This window comes from Anomaloglossus baeobatrachus, chromosome 8 (assembly GCF_048569485.1).
Source record: "Anomaloglossus baeobatrachus isolate aAnoBae1 chromosome 8, aAnoBae1.hap1, whole genome shotgun sequence".
Classification (NCBI taxonomy): domain Eukaryota; kingdom Metazoa; phylum Chordata; class Amphibia; order Anura; family Aromobatidae; genus Anomaloglossus; species Anomaloglossus baeobatrachus.
This window is the reverse complement of record NC_134360.1, coordinates 196,376,039-196,394,873: the sequence shown is the minus strand read 5'-3', so window position 1 is coordinate 196,394,873 and position 18,835 is coordinate 196,376,039. Positions and strand designations below refer to the sequence as shown.

The window sequence follows — 18,835 nt, the reverse complement described above, 5'->3', positions numbered from 1 at the left end:
ATGGGCCAGACAAAAGTATTGACACCCTTAGCCTAATACTTGGTTGCACAACCTTTAGCCAAAATAACTGCGAACAATCACTTCCGGTAACCATCAATGAGTTTCTTACAATGCTCTGCTAGAATTTTAGACCATTCTTCTTTGGCAAACTGCTCCAGATCCCTGAGATTTGAAGGGGGCCTTCTCCAAACTGCTATTTTGAGATCTTTCCACAGGTGTTCTAAGGGGTTCAGGTCTGGACTCATTGCTGGCCACTTTAGTAGTCTCCAGTGCGTTCTATCAAACCATTTTCTAGTGCTTTTTGAAGTGTGTTTTGGGTCATTGTCCTGCTGGAAGACCCATGACCTCTGAGGGAGACCCAGCTTTCTCACACTGGGCCCTACATTATCCTGCAAGATTTGTTGGTAGTCTTCAGACTTCATAATGCCATGCATACAGTCAAGCAGTCCAGTGCCAGAGGCAGCAAAGCAACCCCAAAACATCAGGGAACCTCCACCATGTTTGACTGTAGGGACCGTGTTCTTTTCTTTGAATGCCTCTTTTTTTTGCTGTAAACTCTATGTTGATGGCTTTTCCCAAAAAGCTCTACTTTTGTCTCATCTGACCAGAGAACATTCTTCCAAAACGTTTTAGGATTCCTCAGGTAAGGTTTGGCAAACTCCAGCCTGGCTTTTTTATGTCTCAGGGTAAGAAGTGGGGTCTTCCTGGGTATCCTACCATACAGTCCCTTTTCATTCAGACGCCGACGGATAGTACGGGTTGACACTGTTGTACCCTCGGACTGCAGGGCAGCTTGAACTTGTTTGGATGTTAGTCGAGGTTCTTTATCCACCATCCACATAATCTTGCATTGAAATCTCTCATCAATTTTTCTTTTCCTTCCACATCTAGGGAGGTTAGCCACAGTGCCATGGGCTTTAAACTTCTTGATGACACTGTGCACCGTAGACACAGGAACTTTCAGGTCTTTGGAGATGGACTTGTAGTCTTGAGATTGCTCATGCTTCCTCACAATTTGGATTCTCAAGTCCTCAGACAGTTCTTTGGTCTTCTTTATTTTCTCCATGCTCAATGTGGTACACACAAGGACACAGGACAGAGGTTGAGTCAACTTTAATCTATGTCAACTGGCTGCAAGTGTGATTTAGTTATTGCCAACACCTGTTAGGTGCCACAGGTAAGTTACAGGTGCTGTTAATTACACAAATTAGAGAAGCATCACATGATTTTTCAAACAGTGCCAATAATTTTGTCCACCCCCTTTTTATGTTTGGTGTGGAATTATATCCAATTTGGCTTTATGACAATTTTTTTTTTTTCATTGAAGGCAAATTAAATGAAGATAATACCAAAGAATTTGTGATTGCAATCATTTTCAGGAAGAAACTGAGTATTATCTGACAGAATTGCAGGGGTGCCAATACTTTTGGCCAGCACTGTAGATAGATAGATAGATAGATAGATAATGATAAATACTGTAGGTAGATAGATAGATAGATAGATAGATAGATAGATAGATAGATACATTGATAGATAGATGGATAGAGAGATAGATGAATAGATGGATAGAGGGATAGATAGATGGATGGATGGATAGATAGGTAGAGGGATAGATGGATGGATGGATAAAGAGATAGATTGATAGAGGGATAGAGAAATAGATGGATGAGTAGATAGATAATGATATGTCTTTGGAAATAGATATGACTATATAGTGAGGGAAAATATATAATAAACAGACTGCCATGAGTCCTAATAAAGAATGCAGACCAGACGTGTGATTTGCACTGTATCACTAGTGACCACTGTCTGTCCTGATGAATACAGAGGTTTTGGCTACAGGCGACTCCAAACTTCTGTAATTTGTATAACTAATTAGAGCAGAGAGCGGCCTCTAGCGGCACAATGTGGTAATGCCAGGAGGCGCTGTGCAGTGAGTCAGGCAGGACTCCCCTCCCTCCCAGTCACCTACAGATCCGGCCCAGTAAGAGGTGAGTATAAAGGAGCTGGGGACCAGTACAAGTCACACACAGCCCCTCACACAGCACCGAGCGGCGGAGCCCGGGACTGACAGATATTCTGCAGTGTCAGCGTCTGACTCCGGATTACCAGAATTACTGAACTAATCTCACTACCCCGGATTATATCACACCATGCGCTGTGTACAGAGTCTGCTGCTCCTGGCTGTCTTCTGCTGGCAGAAGAGCTCAGCGCAAGGTAAGAATCCGTGTCCAAATTACAATAAATCACGGCTAGTCCTGTTTAAAATGTATTCTTTATCACTGAAAATTTGGGAATTTCCAGTGGTAAATCCCATTGTTGTTCACCCTGAAATCTAATAAGTATCAGTTATCTAAACCCTGTATCATTCAGAGTGAGCTTTGTTATATTGTTGTAAATATTTACACAATAGGAAGTGTAATGTTCTGAAGATTCTAAGATTACAAGATCCCTGCCCATATAAGGGCATGACCCAATGTGGACAGAACACGGGGAGAATGCTACAGATCAATCATGTGGGGGGACTGATCTGTCTGATATCATCACAAATGAGGAATTATGCAACCTGTACAATATATATATATATATATATATATATATATATATATATATATATATATATATATATATATATGATATATATATCATGTATATTGCAATATTGCAATGTATCATATATAACAATCACAATTGTTACAATGTATGTCATATTTACCTGTCACTTATGATATTTCACAATATATAATTTATATTTTATACAATGTGCATCTGCTATCTAGAAGATATTATTTAATCTAAAATAACAGTGGGGTCCAACATAGAATATGTAAAATTTATGTTCACAAAGATTTTTAAGTCGAAAAGTTCAAGTTTTTTAAGCAAAAGCCTCTTCAGGAACTGTTCCTTTATGGAGATGTATTTTTTACCTGGAAGGGTGAGCAGGACTGCGTGTTTTTTTTTTTGTTTTGTTTTCTTTTTTGTTTGTTTTTTCTTTGTACATTTTGAAGTGGATCAGTCTCCAAAAGCTCCTGAATATTCTTCATCGCGGATTTTGAAATTAATTAGCATGAAAAACTATGAATATACCCGAGTGTTTTTTTTGTTTTGTGGTTGTTTTTTTTCTCTTTGCAGTCTTTTGATTTGGCAGTGGTTAGTTAAAGTGCCGTAGATTTCCTCAGAGGAATAAAAAGTCAGGTTTTTGTTTTTTTTGCAAAGGCTAAAAAAAAGTGCTCACAAAATTACCATAGGAATAGTTTTAGGTTTTGAACCCAGGATTGCCAGAGAGTGCAAGAGTTTCGCATACCTGTACATAGGCTGGGGAGCATCATTTGCAGACAGCTTTAATGTAATCTGAACATTGTGCAGGAAAGAAAGGTGAAAAGAGCTGGTTTGGAATTTTGTACCCTGGCCTGATGGACCTCACCTGGGCATGAATGTCATGGGGTTGCATGAGTCAGTGTAGCTCCTACCAGATGACTCTTGAGGGGTAATTTTAATGTAGGGCATCCTTGTCCCTATGTGCACCTGTCAAGGAGGTAGAGCTGTAATCCTACAGAACTCCATACTGTGAGTGAAGACATGGCTACATTTAGGCTTTCTCTCCATTTTACACCCCCTTTCCCAATCCCATGTATATACTATTATTTAAAAAAAAAGCCCTTAGCTGTGTTTGGCTTCACAAAAAAAAGGTCATATAAAAATTCTGGGGACTCGTTAATGCAAGTCAATGAGTGTGAGAAAAATAAAAACCAGATGTCACACGGACCATTTATATACCATCCAATTTTTATGGATACATTTCTATTCTGTAGAATAAAACACTTGTAAACGACTGTAGAATACAAAAAAAAAATTGCGTACTCCCATGACAGGCGGAATACCTAATGGATTTCACTCGTCCAACTTTCCTGGATGAAAATCAGACCTTTTTTTTATATGCAAAAAATGAGCAAACCCAGAGGTGTACAGCCCTATAATCCTCACATTACAGGAGGAACATGTGGGCGCATTCTACACAACAGGAGGCACAACTTCTGTGATTGGACACAGTCATTTAGTTGGATTTCTACAATGTTGAACAGATGCTCATGGCATAAAATAACTCACAACGATCTTTTGAAGTAAGAGCCGCAGTCTCAGGGGGACTTAGTTTTATTGTGACCTCTAATTAACTTGGTATGTTTTACATTAACAAGAGGAAGACAAATCCGTAGAGAGAATTGTGAAACAAGGCATGTTTTAAGGATCAGTTCTTCCAAGGCCTTGCACAATGAATGCAAAAATATCATCACATATCCTGTTTTGTTTTGTGACATTTAACATTATACCAACACATTTGTGGTGTAGCGGTGAGCATGATATTATTCTCTGGTATCAGCCATTCCAGATTGGGGAGAGGCTGGAGGTAACTTTCATTGGTGAGATTACTAGACAGGAAGTCTCTTGTGTTGGGTAATGAAAATCCTGAAAACTGAACTAGCTATTTGTATCATTGAGATTAACGAGAAAGAAGACATTACAGTATATATATATATATATATATATATATATATATATATATATATATATATATATATATATATATATATTAGTTTATATTCAGCAACCAGGAAAAAAGTAAACATGTCATCTCCAAATATTTTTGTATCATATAAGAAAAAAATGTTCATCTGAATGAGCCCTTAGACAGTATCTGATGGGTTGATTTATTGTCAGTATGACTAAGGGCACCTCTGTGCCAGAAACGCGTCAGCGAATGCGTATTTTTGCTTTTTAATGTAGACCAATAAATTGGACGTTTTAATATACCGGATGGTGTGTGCTGCACTCCTCACTCCATCCTCTGATTGATTTATTGTTATATGATTTTGCTAATAATGTGATTCCAGAGACAAGTTTTTCTGACAATTGCTATATAAATGGCTGAATTTTACTGTACGGTTTCATAAAAAAAATCAGTATCACAATATTTCCATGTTGCATCTGGCATATTTTGTAAACTGTTATACAGTAGCAATGACTAGAAATTAAGTTTAAAGGGGGTTTCCACTACTCGGACAATCCCTTCTCAAGCAGAGTATTTGCTCTCGTTAACATAACACTTATAATCACCGCTGGTGCTGTTCCAGCTGTGTTGACACGCTCTCTCCTGGAGCTCACATGAGGTTCTTATGCCATGCACCCAATCACCAGCCTCCCTCTTCGCACCTTCAGATGAACATTAAGAGTAAACTCACTTCCTGTTGATGTTTGATTTGTCTAAAGGCGGGAACATGGAAGCCAGTGATGATTGGGCACAGGGTTTGCATGATGTAACAACCTCATGTAAGCTCCGGGAGACAGAGTATCAACACTGCTGGAACAGCACTGACATTGGAGGTCATTATAAGTGTTTTTATTTTAATGGGGGAAAACACTCTCATTGAGTGTGATGGTATTAAGACCTTGGATATCGGTGCAGAATATTGTACTGCCAGAGTGTAGGAGCTTGTACCAGCTGATCTCTATTCTCAGCATTCCTTGTTGTTCACCAGTACTTGCATACATGCAGCAATCCGGCTGTGAAATCCGGCTAATTATTAATTCAGATTAACCTTTTATCTTTACTTAATAAATTGAGGTTTACTGTTGAGGCCACAAATACAAGAATTTCAAACTTTGCATTGGTTCTTAACAATTTGTGCTATATCACAATATATGATGAAGGATTGTACTTGAAGTCGAGCTCCAGAATCTCCAATATTGAGGCTTATTTCACTCCTATTTATGTGGCTGGATCTGAATTTTGTTTTTTTGTAGTTTATAATCACAATATCCCCTAGTAAAGGAATCCTCTCCAAGGTGAATCACAAACAGCAGAGCTGCAGTAGAATAAAAAGTGACGGATATGTGCACACAACATCTTTAAGACATCACCGTTCCTGAATCCTTTTTGAAACCGAAAATGTTTCGAGAAAACCATAGATTAATCCAGCAATCCCCAAACTATGATAAAAATTATATTTTATTCAAAATCCATAGAAAGTCCATATCATATCAGGATATGAATAAGAGCTAATTTACCTTGAAATGCGTCATCCTGTTTTTAAATTCACTTGTTTGTTATGGCATTCTTTTGCAACTTATATGGATATTGAATAAAATCCAATTTTTATGATATTTTTGGGATTACTGGAGATAGAGATCTCTATCTCCAGTAATCCCAAAAATATCATAAAAATTATACAAATATATTTGTTTTTTTAACTAATATACATATATATATATATATATATATATATGTGTAATATATTAGTACAGACCAAAGGTTTGGACACCTTCTCATTCAAAGAGTTTTCTTTATTTTCATGACTCTGAAAAGTGTAGATTCACATTGAAGGCATCAAAACTATTGCGGGCTTTACACGAGACGATCTATCGTGCGATTGCACGAGCAATCGTACCCGACCCCGTCGTTTGTGCGTCACAGTCAAATCGCTGCCCGTGTCGCACAAAGTCGTTTAACTCCCGTGTAACGTACTTACCTGCTGAGCGATGTCGCTGTGGGCGGCGAACATCCAGTTCCTGAAGGGGGTGGGACATTCGGCGTCACACAGCGGCCGGCCAATAGAAGCAGAGGGGCGGAGATGAGCGCTACGTAAACATCACGCCCACCTCCTTCCTTCCGCCTAGCAGGCAGGTGCCATGGGACGCAGGTAAGCTGCTGTTCATCGTTCCCGGGGTGTCACACGTAGTGATGTGTGCTACCCCGGGTACGATGAACAACCGGCGCTAAGTAAAATAAACGACTTTTTAAAATTAAACGACGAGTACACGACTCACGATTTGTCATCGATTTGCGATCACTCGTAGGTGTCACACGGGACGACGTCGCCCATGAAGCCGGATGTGCATCACGAAAACCGTGACCCCGACGATCTATCGCACGAAAGATCGTAACGTGTGAAGCCCGCATATGAATTAACACATCTGGAATGAAATACTTAACAAAAAAGTGTGAAACAACTGAAAATATGTCTTATATTCTAGGTTCTTGAAAGTAGCCACCTTTTGCTTTGATTACTGCTTTGCACACTCTTGGCATTCTCTTGATGAGCTTCAAGAGGTAGTCACCGGAAATGGTGCAAAGCAGTAATCAAAGCAAAAGGTGGATACTTTGAAGAACCTAGAATATAAGACATATTTTCAGTTGTTTCACACTTTTTTTGTTAAGTATTTCATTCCACGTGTGTGTAATATGTCACATGCAAAGGATTGTTAAAAATCCACTTTAGAATTTTAGGATCGCTACTTCCATTAGGTTGCACTGAGCTAGAGTTTGTCTCCTTTCCTGGAGAGACAATTTGAATATTCCACATGTGTTAATTCATAGATTTGATACCTTCAATGTGAATCTACAATTTGTCATGACAATAAAGGAAACTCTTTGAATGAGAAGGTGTGTCCAAACTTTTGGTCTGTAATAAATATATATATATATAATATATATTTATATTTATTTATTTTAACTATCGATTATCCAAAAGCCACCTGAGATTTCTTGTCTGTGCATCCCACGATCATTTATGGATCCACATAGAATAATCTTTGAAAACTAAGGAGAGCTGGTATTTTTTTTTTTCTTGTTTGCTTCATGAAAACAATGGTGGTGTTTTCCCTGAATTATCTTTTCTAATGCATTTTGCGGAGGTTTTGCCGCTGGAGTTTTTTTCTTCTTTAATTCTATATATAACATACTGCGACCTCCAACGTGAACGTGTGAGAAGCGTCAGTCACCTCTTAGCCATTTCCCTTCTTTCAAAGCCTGAAGCAGTTAAAAGAAGCTACAGAATATGCACAGCAAATCGTTTTGACATTGCTGTGTATAGTCATGTTCATTCTTTATGGCTTTTTTGGGGCTTTTTCAGGTTGGTTTAACCTGAAAAATGTGGCAATGCAAAACCAGAAGTCTCCAATGTGACTGGAGATGTTTCTACGATATTAGATAATGTAGTCATCTACGACGAATGAAAAAATCGGGATAACAACCAATAGTCTTGTAAATCCACCATAGTAATTGTGGTTATTAATAGGGATGATCGAATACTTCGTTTATTCGGCTTCGCGAATATTTTCAAAATACCTCGCCGCTATTCGACTATTCGTGAATATTCGTTGCGCAATGTAAGTCTATGGGAAACCCGAATAACAACTATTCAGTACTATTCGGGTTTCCCCTAGACTTACATTGCGCATTGAATAGTCGAATAGCGGCGAGGTATTCGGAAAATGTTCGCGAAGCCGAATAATCAATGTATTCGATCATCCCTAGTTAGTAAGTAACTTATAAGATACTTTGTTTTTAATTCTGCAATTCAAAAGGAAGTATCTTCGAAACAAAAGTTGTCGGTGTTAACCCTTAAAATCCCATTCTTATTTTGTAGATATGAACATTCCCACAGCAAATAACATAATGTGGACATCAATCAACTTTAAATCCATTTTAGACTGGAGTCCCAAACCTACGAACTATTCATACAGTGTGTTGGTGAGAAGGTGAGTGGTAACTTCTCTCTGGTCGTCATTTTACAGATGGTGGTCCAGACTTTAGTTATATTATATTTAGTTATACATTTATTTCTAACTTATATTGTGGTGTTTTTCGGTAAAGCTATGAGCAGGTATTGGTTTTAACATTAACATGTGGCCTCCCGGGGGGCACCGCAAATTATTAATTAATCACAGCCTCTAATGCATAACTTTGCTGTAGAATCTGACAATACACGGGTGCCAATGATTTCCTGGAACGGTTGGATGGCAGTTGCTTTGTCAGGATCTTTTTTTTTTTTTTTTTTTTTTTTTTTTTAGAGGTGTGGAACATTTCTTTCTGATTACTCTGTGTACAGGCAGATTTGCTGATAATGGAGGAATTAATATACTGTAGGGGTGGACTAGGTGCATTCTTGTTCCTGCATGTTATGTCACAAGTAGTTGTGAAGATTTACATTGGAAGGAATGAGAAAAGCTGCAAGATAATAAAAGATAATAAAAAAAAAATGTTACCGCATTCCACATTAACTGCAGATTATGACTCCAAGGATCAGTAAACCTAGTTCATATACTATAGAAGAGGTGTAGTAATAACACACTGTGCTGTGCAAAAGTTTAAGACAGGGGTTGAAAAAATACTGCAAAACAACAATCTCGGTTATAGAATAGCAATTTAAAAGCACATACAATTTACTATCTGATGATGGAAAACTTCTAGCAGTAGAATGTTAACAGTAAATATACTACAACCACCCGATTACACACTGGCGGTCCTCCAATTTGGTATTTTTGGCCTTTCCTCTACTTCTGAGCTTGTGAGATTGAAGATTATTCCGGTGCTGCTCGGAGATAATGTCTCAAGAGAAGAGAGAAATATGCATCCTCTCTTCACTGAGACTGGGTTGAAAGAGAACGGGCACCTATATAGAGATATACCGTATCTATCTGGCAAAAATTAAGAGACCACTGCACAATTTTATAAAATCAGCTTCTCCGCATGTCAATTCCAGTGTCAGTTGAATTCCAACCAGAGTACATCTCAATCCACTGGCCGGGAGTGAAAGACTGGTGGAGAGCATGCCAAGACGCATGAAAGCTGTGATTAAAAATCACCACATCAAAACTTTGTCATGGCCAGCCCAATCTCCAGACCTGAACCCCATTGAAAACCTCTGCAATGCAATCAAGAAGAAGATGGATAGTCACAAGCCATCAAACAAAGAAGAACTGCTTACATTTTTGCACCAGGAGTGGCATAAGGTCACCCAAAAGCAGTGTGACAGACTGGTGGAAAGCAGCCAAGACGCATGAAAGCTGGGATTAAAAATCATGGTTACTCCACAAAATATTGATTTCTGAACTCTTCCTGAGTTAAAACATTATTCGTATTGTTGTTTCTAAATGATTATGAACTTGTTTTCTTGGGATTATTGGAGGTGTGAAAGCCATGCATTTTTTGTTGTTTTGATCATTTCTCATTTTTAGAAAATAAATACAAAATTTATTGCTTAGAAATTCGGAGACATTGTCAGTAGTTTATAGAATAAAAGAACCGTTTACATTTCACTCAAAAATATACCTATAAAGAGAAACATCATAAAAACTGTCAATTTTGCAGTGATCTCTTAATTTTTGCCAGAGCTATATATATTAGAATAAAGTTTATGGCACACTTTGAACTTTGTGTGCTCAAGAAGGGTTCAAACCCGTCATTAGATGCAATATATCTTGGCACACCAAAATTGAATATAAGGACTTTATTATAAAGCAAATACAAAAAATGTAAAATGTAACGTTTCGACCCCAGTATTTGGGTCTTCATCAGACACAATAGATTCTTGTGTCCTGCCTTTAAGATAGTGATATTGTCCAAATCACAGTGAGAGTTATAGATAAATCAGATTGCTGTACTGTATAGATGTGATGGCACAATATAGCAGAGTGTTTTACATGCCTTTCTCCTGTGTGTAAGATGCTCTCCTATACCGCGCCATCACATCTATACAGTACAGCAATCTGATTTATCTATAACTCTCACTGCGATTTTGGACAGTATCATCATCTTAAAGGCAAATTCATACACAAGAACTTATTGAGTCTGATGAAGACCCCAATATAGGGGGTCGAAGCGTTACATTTCACATTTTTGGGGATTGCATCTAATATACACAGTATATTCATCATCAAATCACTTTTTCCCAACTTTAGAGGGATTGTGAATTGTATGTGGCATCATACCTATTAATGTGGCTTTTTTCGGATGATTGATTCAAAGGGGGTCTTCTCTTTTTATGTCTTTGCATAAGTCTTAGGATGTCAGTGGGAATCTGACAGCCATCCTATACACCGAGATATACAGACTAACGTCTTCAATAAAGAGTTGAATGTTTAAATCAAAATCTATTTTTGTCTTTCTAGTCCACTTTTTCAAGACTGGAAAAAGAAGTGTTTTCGCATCAAGGACACCACATGCGATGTTACTGATCTTATGGAAAATGTTAACACCACTTACGAAGTTCGAGTTGTTTCAGAAATCGACTCACCAGAAATTACTGCCGAGGAGTTTCCTTATTCGGATGGGCCAACTTTCTCCCCTTATTTGCAAAGTATGTATTCTTAATAAAGACATCATGGGGGGGTCAAGAAATCTAGAAGAGAATATGAGGATGAAACCATTTGACTATAAGAGAATTGTTCTCATAAAATTATTGAAGGGTCTTTGTTTAAAATATTATTCTATTGAGTTGTTGGGTTTTGTTTGCTTTTTTGTCTTCCTGGTTTTAGTCCATTATGTATTGAACATTTGAGGCACACAAAATTGGACATTAAAAGGTTTCTCCAATTTTTCAACTAGATTTCAATTGTTCGGTTCTGCTCTAATAACCAGTGATTTTGTTTGTGGAACCATCATATGACCTGTTGGCGAGTTGGGCTTCTCATCGGCCATACGGACTTTATGGCAGTATCTGATCCTATATGTGGATCGAAAACATACCCTAAAAAAATTAGGCAACGCCTTAAGTTGTCATCCATCAGTATTAGCAGATCAATATCTTTGACATATAGTGGAACTGTCCAAAAAAGCTGATTTTTTTTTTATTTTTGTATTTTTTTTCTTAGATAATGTTTTGCAAATACGCCTGCTATAACTCTATAATCTTCCTTTGTTAACATGATTTTATTTTTTTCGTTGTAGCAATAATTGGAAAACCGATAATCCAAAACTACACATTCGACAAAGAGCAAAACCGTCTCACTGTAGTTCTCAGAGATACCCCGACACCCTACAGAAATGCTGATAACTCTCCGAAGACACTGCGGGAGATTTTTCAAAATGACTTTATCTATACATTATACTACAGGAAGGCTTCCAGCACAGGAAAGGTAAGCAGAGGCCATTATAACCTGAGGATGAATGCTGATAATATGCCATTCTGAAAGAGAGGAAAAAGATTCATACTACTAGCAATAAATTCAATACTCTATGTGTGCTGGACCTTCCTTGGCCAACCAACACCTAAATGCTGGGATCCTGGATGCCTCTTGCTCTTATTAGGTCTCTGTAACGTCATGACATGTATAGTGATGTCAGGATTTCACATGAACCTTGTAATCACATGAGTCACTCAAGATCCCGGCATTTGAGTACTGGGCCAAGAGCGTTCACAGTGGGTGCGGGGCCAAGAGCGTTCACAGTGGGTGCGGGGCCAAGAGCGTTCAGAGTGGGTGCGGGGCCGAGAGCGTTCACAGTGGGTGCGGGGCCGAGAGCGTTCACAGTGGGTGCGGGGCCGAGAGCGTTCACAGTGGGTGCGGGGCCGAGAGCGTTCACAGTGGGTGCGGGGCCGAGAGCGTTCACAGTGGGTGCGGGGCCGAGAGCGTTCACAGTGGGTGCGGGGCCGAGAGCGTTCACAGTGGGTGCGGGGCCGAGAGCGTTCACAGTGGGTGCGGGGCCAAGAGCGTTCACAGTGGGTGCGGGGCCAAGAGCGTTCACAGTGGGTGCGGGGCCAAGAGCGTTCACAGTGGGTGCGGGGCCAAGAGCGTTCACAGTGGGTGCGGGGCCAAGAGCGTTCACAGTGGGTGCGGGGCCAAGAGCGTTCACAGTGGATGCGGGGCCAAGAGCGTTCACAGTGGGTGCGGGGCCAAAAGCGTTCACAGTGGGTGCGGGGCCAAAAGCATTCACAGTGGGTGCGGGGCCAAGAGCGTTTTCACTGCTCTGGGATGGCTGTAATCTTGAAGAGCATTCCAGACCAAGTTAATGCAATTTTTTTGGGAGGGTCTTAAATATGTTTTCATTTTTGGGATGAACTAGTCAATATTGGTCCAGCCATTCCTTTTTTTTCATATTAAATGTTGATGTTCCAAGTACATTTGGCCAGCATAGTATGAAATCTCATACTCATCCGATGTTACAGCATGTGTAATAGATTAAAGTATAAATTACAATCCTAATGGTTTCGGAGCTGAAATCTCCCAGCATTCCTTAGTTTAATGTCTGCATAGAGCAGGGTTTCATTATGGGATTGCTACGCATAAGGCACTGCACAATAATCTGGTAAAGGACAACTAACAGGTAAATTTGCTGATTGTTTCCAATACCAATAGGATAAAAAATTGTCATTTTATTATTTTATTTTTTTTTTAATTGCCTTCACAGAAATCACAGTCATCCACCACTAATGAGATTGTCATAAATACAGAGAAAGGTGAAGGCTACTGCTTCTATGTCCAGGCATCGGTTCCATCTCGCGTCAAAAACCGTGTGAGCCAAAGCTCGGAGGAACTGTGCACCCAATCAGACGGTGGAGGTATGTGTCCAGTGTCTCAATTTTTTTTTTATATTTTTTTGCTATCAGAATTTTCTGCTCAAAGTTAAGAGAATGTGTTGTAAAAATAACCTGACTGTAAAACAAAAAAGGGGAGATTTGTCTGCGGCTCCGATAGATATTGCCTATGGCAAGGTTAAGATGTTTCCATTTAGCTATAGGGGGAGAAAAAAAAAATCAGGTCACATGACAGTGAAAGTGATCCGGAATGGAATGTCCCATAGTAAACTAACTGTGTAACACGGTATGAGGACCATATTGGGAACAGTTTCTGAGACATACAGGTGGAGCAGCATTTATTGCATTTTTCAGGTTCACCTTCTCCACAGTATCTGATATTATTTGCTATTGATTCAATGAAAATTCAACTTCGTTAAAAAAAAAATAAAAATAAATAATAATTCATGAATCTGGAAGCGCTTTTGACTATAATACCTAAACAGTTTACCCCAATATTAGAGAATTTCGTAATTTGCCTTAACCCCCTTCACATGTCCGTGCATTAAACGCACATGTGTCAATATGGCTGTCCGTGTGTGTGTTATCCGTGTCACATCCGGATACCACACAGACAGCATGAGCTTGTATACTTACCAGTCTCCGTGCTGCTGTCACACTTGCTTCCGGTTCCAGGATCTGGAAGCAACAGCAGCTCTGGAGACAGCAGCGCCTGAGACAGGCAAGTATAAAAGTCCATTTAAATTCAGTGCATGGGTGTCCTCCAGTATGTGTCCCATAGATCACATCAGTGTGTGGTCCGTGTGACTGCCAGCCAAAAATGGACATGTCGCTGTGTGGAGTACACAGACACGCATGTACTCCACACTGACACAATGTTCATGTCAAAACACGGACGTGTGGGCAAATCCATTGATTTTAATGGGTCTACATGTGTCCGTGTCTCCGGTACGTGTGGATTTAGATGTCACACATACCGGAAACATGGACGTGTGAGCAAACCCATTGATTTTAATGGGTCTACTTTTGTCCTAGTCTCCGGTACGTGTGGAAATGGATGTCACATGTACCGGAAACACACTGTAGTGACTATATACAAGAAACTCATGGAGTATGTTTTGGACACCATATCATGCCTCCATATAACATAACACTAGCGCCATGGATTCCACCACTCTATTCACTGCCTATTAGACTGTCAGAGCTGGCCGAATACAACATTTCTCGCTCAGTCCCATACACATGCGCCGGCCGCTGCTTCATTTCAATGGTGCTTTTCAGAAGCTTGTTTTTGTGATTAATGGGATGCCCAGCACTGGGACCCCACTGATCAAGAAGTTATCACCTACCCTATGGAGAGGTGCTAACCTTCAAAGTGGAGAATAACCCTCTAAGTTAAAAAAAAATACATTGTAATCCCTGAAAAGTTTTTCTGTGGATCCTTGAAGAAACCTTTCTACTTAATGTATAATCCAATGTAAATGTCATCGACTCTGAATTTGCTTTTGCTTTCCAGCTGCCAGTGGGTTTTTACCCTCCACTGGAGTTTTGTGCCTCATTGTAAGTTGACTCCTCTCGTATGACCTCAGTAGACATGTGGGAGTTGGGTCCTATTGCATAACGCTTTTATTAATTCTATTCAGTCCATTCCCACGCAATTAGGTCAATAAGTCAAATGTGCTTTCATATAGACTCCTCTGTGTTCCCACGAGTCCTGCTATTTTTCTGCCTCCTCTTTTACCAACACATTACTTGTAATGTGTTGTGGTTTCATGTCTTACTAATTAGTGGAGTTGTACAGGGCGGTGTATATTAAGAAGCAACAACTATCGGTCCAAAGTAGGTTTTTCCGTTTCAGATATTCATGTCCCATCTCCAGGATTTGTTGATGCCACCTCTGGGAGCCAACCTGTCTAGAACATGGTGGAATACTCTCCTCGTTCTACCCATCATGGCAGCCACCTCCAGAGTGAATGGCAGAGTGAGTACGTGAGCAAGGCAATCTCCATCCAAGTCTTCAGAAGTTGCCAAGAAACTACTCTACTGTTTTATACTTTAGGGCTTGTGCAAATGGCGTCTTTTTGTAGAATTTTTTCACACCAGGAACTGAGCAGAATCTCCAAGTTTTTTTTGGAGGAATTTTAAGCTCTTGAGGAGGATTTATCGAGATCCTTTTCCAAAACACTTGTGCGCACATACCCTTAGACTTGAATGGAAATTGCCACACTCGCGCAGCCACCTCATCATTCATTTGGAGTCTTCGGTCAAGTCTGGAAAGATGGGCATAAGTGGACCACCATTCTTTCAGTAGGTGGGCATCCCACCTCTTCATTCATTTGGAGTCTTCTACCGGGCATAAATGGACCACCAGTCTTTCAATAGGTGGGGATTCCAAAGGTGGCACAGTTATGGCAAATCCACGGGGTATTTGAGATGGAAAAACCTCTTTAATGGGCCTTGCATTACATAGGTCATGAAATGTGGTGGTTAATAATGCATCCAGGTATCGCTATTACACTAGGGTGGGACGGTTATCTCTAATGACCCTCTCGTAATACCTTAACGCTGCAATATACGGTATATTTTACTAATAGGAGATGGCGCTTCGGTGAAGAAAGGAATAACCCCCATATGTATCTTGACTGAAAATGAGATACATATTTTTTATGCAATATTTAATGCATGCCTATAGAGAGTTAATTATTTTGTGCTTTACATCACCTAACCCGACGTTGTCTCCTTTTCTTTCCAGAGCTGGATATTACTATATTAGTTGCTGTAGGAATAGCCGTGGCTCTTATCGTGATAATAATAGTGCTGTCAGTGGTCCTCTGCAAATGTAGAAAAGCGCAAAAACAGAAGACAAAAGAGACAACGCCGTTGAACGCTGTATAGACGGGGGGTACTGTGAACACCCCCATATGCAAATTGACTACTGGACTCTTCAGTGCACACTACCTGCTGTTTTCCACGCAGCATCGGACTTCCCTAGTTTCTATGAAACTTATCAATTTTATATTATTTCTTCATCACGTCAATATTTGACAGGGTACAAGTGCAGGATGCATTCCTATATGTGTAACACTATATGATGATGGATGCTGTGTGCTGTTGGATATAGCCCTTGGGCATTGTCAGCGCTACTGGACTTAGCGCTGAATGAGGAATTTATATTTATAATAATAGTAAAATAATTATTACTTTCAAAGCACTACCAGCAAAAAGGTACAAGAATATTCAGTCTATTGTGTATCACTTTCCAGCAGGTGTGATATGCAGTGATACGCTGACCATAGAAGTCTATGGAGGTGGCAAAATAAGAAGCTACTAGTTACGAATGGTCTTCAGGGTGACAAACCCTAGAGGAAATATCTGCCAAGTCTGCTTTATTGCTCCCCATGTCAACAAATGATCACCTGGCAGACTAGTAGACTATTGGGGGTTCATATTTTTTGAGAAATAACCTATAATTTACCTATAGCTGTCAGAAATATACGTGTAGCAGTCAGACGCTGCTCTTCAGCCCATCGGCAGCAATCACTTTTCTTCTTATCATATCCCCCGGCTTTTCTAATCAGATTTTGGGACAAGTTTTGACAGTGACTAATTCCCATTTTCCAGTGATGCTCAGACTGGTCAGTTTAATGTAAAGAAACTCTATAGGAAATGCATAGATGCAGTGTTATGGCTATCGTTGCACTTAAAGGGTGGTGCATGACACAGAAACGTAAAGGGTTGTGCTCCCGTGTCATCTTCCACAGTATACCTCTCCCCTGCCTCTCAGCCTCCTGCTTACGAGGGGTGAGGCATTACCGGAGGCCCAAAATTCCTCCTGGAGCTTATTTTCAGGGGTAGGTGTTATTTTTGGGGAAACACTAAACTGACAGTTTGGACTTTTGCTAGACCAAACTATGCACACAACTACCCAAAACGAGTTGTTGGGTTTTTTTGGGTGTTTTTCTTTATAGACGATAGAGTTGAAAGCCATCCATAGCGGTCCACCCCAAATCATGATTTTCATCAAGGTCACTGATCAAAATTGCCCATATAAGTCTATGGGCCCACGAAAAAGAAATTGGACAGCACTGTGATACCATTTGTTCCTAACTGTTTTCAAAGATCCGTGTGAAAAAAATCCATTTCCCCCTCCCTCGTGGGTTTTTGATTTTTTTTTTTTGGCGTACAATCAAAAATCATTGACCTCTAAATCAGCCCTTACCAATTATTCGGTTCTAATGCTGAAACTCATGGATATGACAAAGCTGCTTTTTTTTTTAACTTGTGAAACAATTTGGCTTTATTAAAAGAAACACTACACTGCTCTAGTTACATAGATGTAAGAAATAGGGATGATCGAATACCTCAAATATTCGGCTTCGCGAATATCCGACGAATAGCTCGCCGCTATACGAATATTCGATGCGCAATGTAAGACTATAGGAAGCCCGAAAAGTTTCGAATAGTTGTTATTCGGGTTTCCCATAGACTTACATTGCGCATCGAATATTGGCGAATAGACGAATAGCGGCGACCTATTCGACAAATATTGGCGAAGCCGAATATTTGAGGTATTCGATCATCCCTAGTAAGAAACACTACCTGAAAATCACCGCCTTCAGATATCGTACTGCAGAGGTGTATATATAGTACGTATGCTCAGACAAAGCACTTATCAGGACAATATTGTATTTTTATAAAGGGATTTGCATAGGAGTTTTTGTTTTTTAGATATTGTTGTGTTTGGTGATTTACTTTTATACATTGACAATCATGGGTACTATTTATATAATATATGATTTATTATTTTTTATGAATATGATTATTATGAGAAAATGAATGTATTTCTATTTGTAAAAGTAACTTATTTTTATAGGATTTATTTTCAAATAAAGGTGAATGGGAAATATAAAGGAGTCTTGTAATTGATTGATGCTATGTGTATTGGATTGTGTATAATCTGACAGTGAGCAAAGACCAAAGTTTCCCTCTACTCAGACAATCCTCTGTAACCTCCCTCAAGCACCACAACAGCGTTGCAAGCATTTTTCAGGGAAAAGTCCTGTTCTGGGAATGCCTCTCAGTAAGGCCTGTTTCACACTGCCATGTAAAAAGCGCATATGTCCATCCGTGTGTCCTGAATCACGGCACACGTGGGTTGTCATGTGCAATCCGTGATTGCACATGGAGATAACTCACCTGTCCCGTTCCTGCTGTCCATGGTGCTGAAGTCTCTGGCTCTGCAGCATCCGGGCGCCGCTGCCTCTGCTCTCTGCAGTTACTTCCGGGTCATCTCCGGCTGCATAAATGAATATGCATGCAGTAATGAGCTGGCCAGGAAGCTGCAGAGAGCTGAGACTGCACAGAGCGTCACTGGAAAGGTGAGTTGAAAATGTTTTTTTTTTTCAATGTACGGCTTTTTTTTCCTGGCACGTGCTTCACGTATCACCTTAGTGTGGTCCGTGGGACATCTGGGATGCCAGAAAAAAACGGACTTGTCTCCGTGCGGCAATCTTGGATACCCGTGT

The 18,835-nt window shown here is 39.8% G+C and overlaps 1 protein-coding gene across 2 annotated transcripts; it reads left to right on the top strand.

Moving 5' to 3' along the window:
- The first annotated feature begins 1,984 nt into the window (after window positions 1–1,984).
- Window positions 1,985–18,220, top strand: F3 (coagulation factor III, tissue factor). 2 transcript variants are annotated; one of them, XM_075322361.1, is made up of 7 exons: window positions 1,986–2,217; window positions 8,424–8,535; window positions 10,948–11,135; window positions 11,726–11,913; window positions 13,184–13,334; window positions 14,827–14,870; window positions 16,063–16,179. In XM_075322361.1, the coding sequence occupies exons 1-7, from the start codon at window positions 2,154–2,156 to the stop codon at window positions 16,081–16,083; spliced, it is 768 nt and encodes a 255-aa protein (XP_075178476.1). In that variant the 5' UTR covers window positions 1,986–2,153; the 3' UTR covers window positions 16,084–16,179. The 2 variants fall into 2 exon arrangements, with proteins under 2 accessions (XP_075178475.1, XP_075178476.1); XM_075322360.1 differs by lacking the exon at window positions 14,827–14,870 and having other exon boundaries at window positions 1,985–2,217; window positions 16,063–18,220.
- The last annotated feature ends 615 nt before the right edge of the window (window positions 18,221–18,835 follow it).